Here is a 10,571-nt window from a genome sequence, read left to right on the forward strand (position 1 = left end):
ACATTTAATCACATCTACATTGAACTAGAATTTGATTTTACGAATTTTAAATTAATAAAATTCCCTATATGTTTAACCACCCCTTCTTTCAAAGTGTTTTACTAGGCCTTCGGCTTTGTAAAGAAGTTATTGACATGGGGTATTTGATAAGCTTGTATCATTTTAACTTTAATTGCTGTTTTCTTGGTGAACCATGATTTAGCCAGCTTCAACGTGCAATACTGTACTCGCGTTTCGGGATTGGTGAATATTGTTTTCCTCAGTTAAATCATAGTTTTGACATAAAAAACAGCAATTAATGTACAGTATTAAAATTACCCTTAGATAAAAAGTGCATTATCTAGACCATGCCGGCTAACATTTTTGATTTTAGAAGGATGAGATGTGCAACATTTGATCAACTTTCAAAAACTATTAGCATTCATGAGCAAGGCAATTGACATAGAAATAACAATAATACTGGAGATACAAAACTATTAAAACCCTTATTATTAAATATTATAAATTTGAACATGAACACATTTGGTGTGAAAAATACTAATAAATATTAAATGAAATAAAAATGAACACAGTTTGAGGAGAAAAATTTATAAAAAGTTAAAACTAAACAAACTAATTTAAATGATATACAATTTAACATAGATTGATTCTTCAGAGGAGGATATTATATGAAATCGAATTGACATGAGAAATGAGAATGTTTTATCTAGAATACACTGTACTCGTATGAACACAGTAGTTAATAATGATAAAAGCTGACAACATAAAAATATCAACTTTACAAAATGCATCAAAAGTTAAACAAAAGTTTTAACAAATGACTTAAGTAGTGGAGAAAAACTCAAATATTCTAAGTATAAATAACAAAAACAATTTTTTGTCTGAAATCAGCAATGTTTCTAATAGATTTACATTTGATTTGGTAACCTTGATTATAATAATGTTTACCGAGTATAGTGGGAATTTTTAAAGAAATTTTGTAATAAGGTTAAAATTTTGAGCACAATTTTTTTATGAAATTATATAGGAAGCATAACAAAATCTCATATTCAAGCACGAAGGCAAAACCTACGATTTCTTTATATTTCAGAGAATTCATATTTTCTATAATGAATTAATGCAGAAGAAACAGAAAAAAAAACATAAAACTGAACACATATGGTAATGATAAAAGCTGCCAAAATATTTTTAAAAGAAAATGAACACAATTTATCAAAAAATACTTTTATAATATCCGGAACATGTGAACACATTGTAAGACGCCAAAGTATTTGCTTAAAAATTGTATGTGTGAAAACAATTATGAATTGGTTGTCGGCAGTTTTTTTAACATGGGGTACTTACCTCTCCTCGACAATATATACAATTATAAAAACAACTTCCATCATAAGTCTTTAATTTTTTTATTTTTTTTTTTTTGTTTTGTATTACGTTCTATAAAAAATATGCATCACTTTATTCTTTTTGAAAGAGTATCTTATAAAAACAAACAAATTTTGCATCGCCAAAATTGAATAATTAACTTTTTGAAATTTTGAGCCGGAGTTCAATTAAAAATAAACATAATCTGTGTAGACTACACATTACAAATATTCTTTAGTTTTTAATTGAAAAGCATGTTTGATTGAGGAGAATATTGTTAAAGATTTGATGAAAGCAAGTGTTATGTAAAATTTAATGATCTTTACTTAATTTAATCACCTAGAAATATAAACGCAGTGTGTATGATATAATTTACGATTTGATGTTTCTTAAAAGGTAATAAAACACTGTAATAAGCTGCCAATATTGAATGAAATCAGACTGCCGTCTTTTCATTCAACACTATCAATGTTGCCGCTGTTTCTTTATCTACAGTGTCCTGGATTTCGTTTTGTCTTTTGTTTTGATATTTTTCTGTGAAATGCAAAGTAATAAATTTTCTATATGCAAGCATGCAGACATATAAGATAAACAAGAGACCCATGGACCTTATCGCTCACCTGAGCACTGTGACTAGAAAAAAAACTGAAATCTATTTTATTTATCATTTTTAAAAGTTAAACACAAAAGTAGTTTCAACCAATCCTTAAAGGGTATGATTTGAACAATGTTGAATCTACACATACTGAGGAAGCTTGCATATTTTTTTTTTGATTACCCGTGGTTTTATTGCCCTTTACATTTGAACTTACATTGTGGCTTCAACTACCCCCTCCTTACCCCCGCCTAACTAAAATATGACCAATCATGGTTTCTCTGTCCTTGAAATATAATTTGATAAGCCATTGTGGCTTCGCCCTATCCATGGGGGTCATGATTTGAACAAACTTGAATATACATTAACTGAGAATGCTTCCATTCAAATATGACAAATTATGACTTCGCTATACATTTAGAAGAAGATTTTTTTTGAAAGTTTCTAAATATTTCTATGTAAAACTTGGAATGGCCATTGTACTCCTGCCCTACCCCTGTTGATCATGATTTGAACAAACTTGAACCTACTCTACCAGAGAATGCTTTCATTTAATAATGACTAATCATAACTGTCCTATACCTGAGAAGATTTTTTAAGAAATTTTTAAAAATATTTTTATGTCAAATATTGATCGGCAATAGTGGCCCCGCCCTACCCCATGAGTTAGAACAAACTTGAATACAACCTAACTGAAAATGCTTCCAAATGGATATGTAAATATGACCAACCATGGCTATGCTATTCTTGAGAAGAATTTTTTAAAATAATTTTCCTATATATCTGATTTAAAACCTTGATCAGCCATTGTGGCTTCGTTATACCCAATGGGTTCATGATTTGAACAAATTTGGATGTACATTACCTGAGGATTCTTTCTTATCGATATAATTAATCATGGTTTTGCTATTCTTGAGAAGAATTTAAAAAGAATATATCTGCATGCTTCTATGTAAAACTCTGATCGGCCATTGTGGCCCCCCCCTACCCCCAGTGGCATGATTTGAATAAACTTGAATCTACACTACCTGAGGATTTTTCCCCGTTACTTTTCTTTCTTGGCACAATGATTCTTAAGAAGATTTTTCAAACATGCCATCAAATCTTCGCTCTCTCTGAATTATTTCCCCTCGAATAAGGGCATGATCCTTCATCTGAACAAATTTGAACCCCTTTTATCCAAGAATACTTTGTGGAAGATTGGTTGAAATTAGCCCAGTGGTTGTAGAGAAGAAGTCGAAAATGTGAAAAGTTTACGGACAGACAGACGGATGGACAGATAGACAGCTAGACAGACAGACGGACACCGGGCAAAAGGTGATCAGAAAAACTCACTTTAACTTTCAGCACAGGTGAGCTAAAGATGAATAAAAATTATCAGTTATCATCCTCCATTAATTTTATTAATCTTCTCAAGGCAATCATAGAGCTGACACTGAGAAGCCATCAATGATATTTGTTTTAAACTTCCGGAGCATAAATCAAGAGCAACACTTTTTGTCAACTTCTAACCTTCAATTTTATGTATAATGTATCTGAAATATGTATATAGAGCTTACAGCGGTTGTGACCGTTTGTATGATGTTTATTAATCCTAGGTACTTGATCTCACTCCTGGAATTTCCTTGGGTCCGTGTTTTGAGAGCTCTTCACATATTTGTATTTTTATGTGTTTTTTTCTTTTAATCAAATTGATCACTGTACGTTATCTTAACTATTTTTCCTGCAAGATTTCAAATTAATTTTAAACAGTGGAAATTAATTATTGTCCTTATAGATACTTAGATTGTTAAAGATAAATGTTCCATACACTGTTATACAAAAGATATAATGAAATTATTATTTGAAATTCTGAATTTAACCAGAAACATTTGTTTCATTTATTTTGAAATACACATAGAAGGATATTGCTTGTCAAAGCAATTGAATATCCCATGATATAAGAATTTCTCTAATCATATAAAAAAGAATAAAAAAAACTCCATGCTACCAAGAAAGGACAAAATAAACATGTTTCTGGCAAAATCCTTCCACAATATTTTACCTTACAAAATGCACACTATAAAAATACATGACGTGTATGATCAATTAAATTTTATCGGTCAATCTTCTATGTGTATTTCATCTTTATGAAACCCGTACATATCTACATGTACCTGTTCACAATTGAAAGCTGAAACCGCGTTTCCTAATGCAGTACACCAATAATCCAGTTAAACATCCTGCCATGAGAGTGATTGCAATCATACAAATAAGAAGGGTACTTTTGCTCACATTTTTCTTATGGATTCTGAAAAATAAATATTATACAGTAGGTAGAGTAAGAAGCTTTCCATTTTTAAATAATAATAATAATCACCATTGAAAAATCATTTACTTATCAACTGTATTTGATTGTGAAGTTTCCTGTAGATGTTGAGATGATAGTATTGTTTGCAAAGTAGTAACCCTTCTTTCTGTGACGTTAGGTAAACAACCAAAATCTGAAAGATGTACAACAATTGCTTATGGATTAAAGAGTCATTATAAAATTTATTGACAATTATGTATGCAAATTAAGAATTGAATGTAGGTGTGTACAAATGGTTTGATTGTATGAACTGTATACATAATGCCCAAAACATTTTATAAATAATGCAGAAATTTTACATTTAATATTATTTAAATGAGAGTTTGCACATTTGGAAAAGAAATATATGTCTAGGAACTATTTGCAATTAACTCCTTAATAAAAACCAGCATATAAATGTATTATCGAGTGAACGTCTTTCAATTCCTACATTTATATGATGTTGTCGAATTATATGAATCTGGGCATCCAAGGAAAGACGTTTTGCAATCTGTTAAATAATTGGCACGGACACTTCTTCTGTCTGTGTTGAACTCAGCACATATTCCACCTGGAAAAGTAATCACATGGAATGTAATTACAAGTATATATAAAATCTTCTATATGATATCACGACTTTGCTAAAGTAACTATAAAGTTTTGGCCATTGCTACAAAACACCTGGGCTGATATTCAGTACGACTTTTAGTATAAACATTAAGAGAAACATATATATTGCATAAGTAAATTCACAAAAAAAATAGCAATAGGTGAATTTGTTTGTTTTTTCTTTATATAAATCAACACATTTTACTTGATTTTCACAATCTCATGACAAGTTGTATATAAGTAGTGATCACCTATATATGTACTTTTTTCGATACAATTCTTACTATGATATGCTAATGATATGAAATGTAAAAGGTGATTTTAATTTCATACTAGAGAGGAAAGAACTATTTTGAGATCATTCATGGTACTTAAAAAGTTTTCCATAAAAATTCAAAATCCTATAGAGCTTTTACCAATTATCAGCAGTGACGGGGCACAAACTTCTATTGTCTCATTCGTCCACTCATTGCTTACACAGTGATACTCAAAAGACTTGCAGGAGTGTTTCCACTTGTAGCAGCTTTTTCTTTCAATTGCTTTTTCGAGTTCCGATAAATTTTTGGGACAGGTCCAAACTCTGGAAACTGTTTTTAAGGAATCATTGCAGGGGATAACATATCCAAATATATTTTTGATGAAATCCTGCCATATCTGTCAATTAGATGTAGTGTTGATTAACTTTTCATGCCCATTTTAAAATGCATATAACTTACTAAGTTTATGAATTTTAACAATTAATAATTTGTAAATTATTCACAATGCTTTCTACTATAGAGCTGAATCAGCACTTTCTTGAATTATTTATCTAAGTACATGTAAAAAAAAAAGATTTATATTATTTATGTAATTATATTTTTTAAATTCAATCGAATACTGAAATATTGCAACCTGGAAAGTAGTGGTTTACATGTATGACGTATATTGTCATTAACTATTTTCATTTTCACTTATTGATAAAGATTTTAATAAACGCAGTACCATTAATTGCAGCATGATTGTGAACAGGCATCCTCCGGCGTTGGGTAACCTAAAATTACAGACTGTATGTAAGCCTTCAGATTATCCAAGAGATAAGCCTTCTTTAACATTCTAACAGAGAGCGCTGACACAAGCTTTCACTCTTTTGATCAACAATTTATTCATTTATCCTTATTTTTTATGTTCAGACAAATTGTGCTTTGAAATAGAATACCTCATTCTGTATATATGTTGCCAATGCCAATGGGCTCAATTAATAACCGCCAATTTTTTTAAATGGGTAATATTTATATCGGAAGTGGAAATTCAAAAAAATTAAATTTGAAACCGAGAGATTTTACATAACCGAATAAATTAAAATGGTAAAAAATATTTTTAAAACTTTAACTATGAGGTACCTTCCTTATTTGTTGTATCATAACATATAACTCATACGTTATAGATAAAAATATAAAATTACTGTTAATCTTGACATTATGTACACTTACCATACACATGCAGCATTGGCACTTTTATATAAATAGATCATGAATACAATCAAATATCCTGCTATCAAAAAAATAATAGTGACAAAGAACATAAATTTTTAAGATCTCTGGAATGTTTTTCTTACCTTGACAATCAAGAACTTCATCTATAAAGGAAACACTAAAAACCACACCATTCAAATATAAAAGTTCCATCCTCACTTATTGCTTTGATTGCGTTGATTGGCATTGAAGATAAATTGAAAGAGACTTTATATATTGTGTGCAATTTTCGATATCTTTCTGTGTAACTTAAATTGAGCCTCATTGAAAAAGGTACGTTATAATTTTATACAACAACACAGCAGGACGAAATATTAGTACACTGTATATGTAGGTCAAAGCGATCGACGTTTGAATGTTTACATATTTTTTTTTCCAAAGGAATCTTTGTGTATGAAACACCGTTTACGTAATTATTTGATATTTTCTGAATTTTTTTTTCTCTTTTTTTTCAGAAACATGAATTATTTATATTGGAGGAGGATTGTTGGTCAGAAAAAAAGTTAAGAATGTCAAAATTTTATGTTTCTTTTAATCTTACGTGCGACGTTGTATTTAGGAATATACGAGGGGTGTTCTATTGTGAGCGCGCTATTTCCACAAAACCGGTCAAACTTTCCAGATAAAATCTTTACCTTTTTTCCATTTGATTTAAAAGAATTTGGTGCTCTTGAGTGATTATTGAAGAATATACAGCATTTTTGGTTTGATAAAATTTGCTTCATGGAGCATGCTTCATTTTGGCACGTTTACACCAAAAAGACTCTTTTTTAAAATTAAAAATTGCACAATTGTAGCGCAAAGAGATTTATGATATTTCACCTGCCGCTAAAGAATGCAGGAAACGTCACTGGGAGAAATTTTGAACTAAATTGGATGGTATATGACTGTTTTATAGCCGTTTATAAATGATCAACGCGTAAAAAGACAGCCAAAAATCGGAACGTCATTGAGCGTCATAAAGCACTGCACTACGTAAAAATTATGTGTGCAGACAGGAAAATGTCTAAAAAGAGATTAAAATGTTCAAGATGCTGCCGGGAATTTCCTACACATACAAAGAACAAGTTTTCAAATGGTTATACTTCATAAGAATGGAAGGGGGGACATTTTGAATGATTAACTCCATCGATACTTCAATACCCCCTTATCGCATGGACGTTGCGTTGTGCCTATATGGTTTTGCATAGTTTCCATACCTGATCGATTAACTGCATAGACTTTTTTTTTATTTTTTAAGATTTTAAAAATATACGAATCAGTACAAAAGACATTATAGTAGAAAAGTAACATGTTCATTTTAAAGTAGAAATGAAAGATTTATAAATATAACTGCGACAAAGCTTAACGGGTTGAAATCTGGTTTTCACGTCGCTTACGTCAAATGATTGCTCCGTGATTCCCATGACCCCAAAGTAAAAATAGTTGTAAAATTTCAAGATTTTATTATATGGACCTGATTATTTTGTACCAATAAACAAAATGTAGGAATTCATTCAGACATAGGTCATACTTCACAGTAAACAATAGATTTTCCGTAATTCAACGTGTCCGCGAACTTTTCTAACAGCCCTCGTAGGTATTGTTATCTTGCCCAATTTAAATTTAAATATCATAAACGGGAACATTGGTTTGAGAACGCCCTTACAAAAATGATAAAATTCATTCAATTACATGCACAAAAAAATTGTTTGCACTTACCCTTTTTATTCTCTTAATTGTTTTTTTTCGTCTTTTCTTGTTTCCTTTTTTAAGAAAGTGTACTTTTGCCTACTTCCTCAATAACCATTGTTTAAAAAATTGGTTTAGTGGCTTCTACATGTTCATGCAGCACATAGTACATGTACGATCTAATCAATTTTCAAGCATTTTTTTTTTATTTTATGAAATATTCCAAACTATAACAAATATTTTTGTCAATATGAGATGGACTCATAAAATCCTAAGTTCAGACGTTCATGGCATTTGCCTTGAAACCAATTATTACCTTTCCTTTAAAAGTGTCTGAAAACATCATGAAAATTAGTTACATGATTTCTCTACCCTTGTTTTATATTCTCTGAAAATTTTGAAACATTCGTTTGCATTTTTTGTGTTTTTTATTTTTATTTTATTTTTTATTTTATGCGTTTTTGTGTAATTGAATTACCAAAATACCATTGTTGCATTAACAGTTCGGATGTCATTTTATTTAGTTATATAGGGAAAAAGCCTTCATTCTTTATATAATTTTACAATAAATTACCTTTTTTCCAACAAGAGTTATAACATTGTAAATAATGTACTATTTATTTTATCATAATTAGATGTGCACAAAAAAGTCGTCCAAACCACATGAATTGCGTTTTAACAACGTCAGCAAACCCGCGACCTACCCGGTACATTAAAGAGGTACTTTTGTCAACTTTTTAGCAGATTTTTGTCCTGAAAACTATTTTTTTTTAAATAAATGATATTCAAGTTCTTACAATGAATTTGGATTCTATAATGTTGATTAAACTATTTTCAGTTTAAACCCATGATTAAATTCCATAAAGAAAACATTTATAGGGGACCTATATTTTGGTGCGGAAGAATTTTTTTTATTAAAGAAAAGAGTCATTTTTGGTCTTTCTAAAGAATTCTGTATTGCTAAATTTGGATTTTTATTTTTACATGGAACTTGCACACAAAGTTATTTTTTGCAATGAAATGTTCAATTGTAGTCCTTGACTATATATTTAATTAAATGTCATGAATTATATCATCATATTTTTCAAATATATCTTGGAAGTCTAAGAAAACAATGAAAATCATTTTTAACTTCATTCAAATGAACAAAATGTTTATTCTGTAAAATTATAACTCATGTACATTATAAATGTCCATTTTAAAATGTGTCCTTAAAACAATTTCTTTCCTAGACATCTAGACATTAGTTCCTTTTCCTTTTCTACACTGACTTGCAGATTATTCCTTCTTCAAATATTGAATCAATTGACCTTTCTTTCACTCCTTTTGATTTTATCCTTGTGTTGTAGTTTTATATCAAAATGTATTCTCATTGGCTACCCTTTCATCTTTCAAGAAAAACTTTTTTCGAAGACATTCAATTCTGTTTTAATATTTTTTCTCATGAAAAGAAGACTGTAACGATGTGCAAAATTTCAGACTTAAAAGCATAATTCCATTTTTATTTTCAATTTTCCACTTCATACATGAGATATAAGTATATGTTTACATGTATAGATTTATAAACAATATCATACATGACATACATGTAATACATGACATGTATTGTTGTAACGTATTTTTGATGAAAATTACCTCGCATTTCGTTATGCATAATAAAACATTTTGAATGAATTTTTATCTGATTTGAAGAGAATATTAAAGGTAGTTTGGAAAAGAATATGTTGCCAAACGACCTTACTTCTGCAAGAAAATAGTACCCAAGTCAACAATAAAGTCTAAGAAACAGTTATTTGCTTTCCAATTTTCAAAGTCTGTTTGTGTGGTAGACGTTTTAAATGTCAACTTGACCGTATCCAGGACCCCTCTTAAGCTTTTATCACAAATAATTGATGACAGGTTTATCAAAATTGCATTTAAATTAACTGTATGTGTGAGACTTCATAATTAATTCACAAAAATCGTTGAAAAAGATATGCATTTGCAATAATTATTTGACTGTCGTCATGAGAAAAGGGCCCTTAAGGTCAAATTTTCACAAATTGACTTTTGGGTAAATTTTGATAGCCAGGCTCTTTCTGAATGCAAATATACATAAATTTTGAAAATAAATTCACTTTTTCGGTATTTAATGAGCATTTTAGTGAGGCGCTCCAAAAAAAACTTTGTCGTAACTCACTGAAAACGTAATGACGTCCCCTGCGTCTAATTCAGTTTTCAAAGAAACCCTTAAAATTACAAGTTATTTGAATAACTTCAATCGTTTTCAGAATTAAAAACATGAGGAAATATTTAATTTTTTCTTCCAAACGACTAGTATGTAACTATTCCAAAGGGATTTTGTATGTTATTGCTATTTTCAGACTACTTTTAGAGTAGATCTAGTAAATGCGTAAGAAAGGGGGGTGTCTAGACAGAATGTAGTAACGGTTTATAACATAATCAGTAGGGAAATAATATTTGTTTAAATCCATACAAACTATTTTTTTTATAT

The 10,571-nt window shown here is 29.8% G+C and overlaps 1 protein-coding gene across 1 annotated transcript; it reads right to left on the minus strand.

The window, feature by feature from the left end:
- Positions 1 to 1,828: 1,828 nt before the first annotated feature.
- Positions 1,829 to 6,642, minus strand: LOC134233100 (uncharacterized). Its single transcript, XM_062715093.1, has 7 exons — positions 6,490 to 6,642; positions 5,877 to 5,925; positions 5,312 to 5,549; positions 4,738 to 4,857; positions 4,335 to 4,440; positions 4,114 to 4,247; positions 1,829 to 1,896 (listed from the first exon to the last, which is right to left on the minus strand). The coding sequence occupies exons 2-6, from the start codon at positions 5,889 to 5,891 to the stop codon at positions 4,118 to 4,120; spliced, it is 609 nt and encodes a 202-aa protein (XP_062571077.1). The 5' UTR covers positions 5,892 to 5,925; positions 6,490 to 6,642; the 3' UTR covers positions 1,829 to 1,896; positions 4,114 to 4,117.
- Between the last annotated feature and the right edge of the window lie 3,929 nt (positions 6,643 to 10,571).

This window comes from Saccostrea cucullata, unplaced genomic scaffold, assembly GCF_032062105.1.
Source record: "Saccostrea cucullata isolate Sc308-1 unplaced genomic scaffold, CSIRO_AGI_Scuc_v1 ctg3591, whole genome shotgun sequence".
NCBI classification, from domain to species: Eukaryota; Metazoa; Mollusca; class Bivalvia; order Ostreida; family Ostreidae; genus Saccostrea; species Saccostrea cuccullata.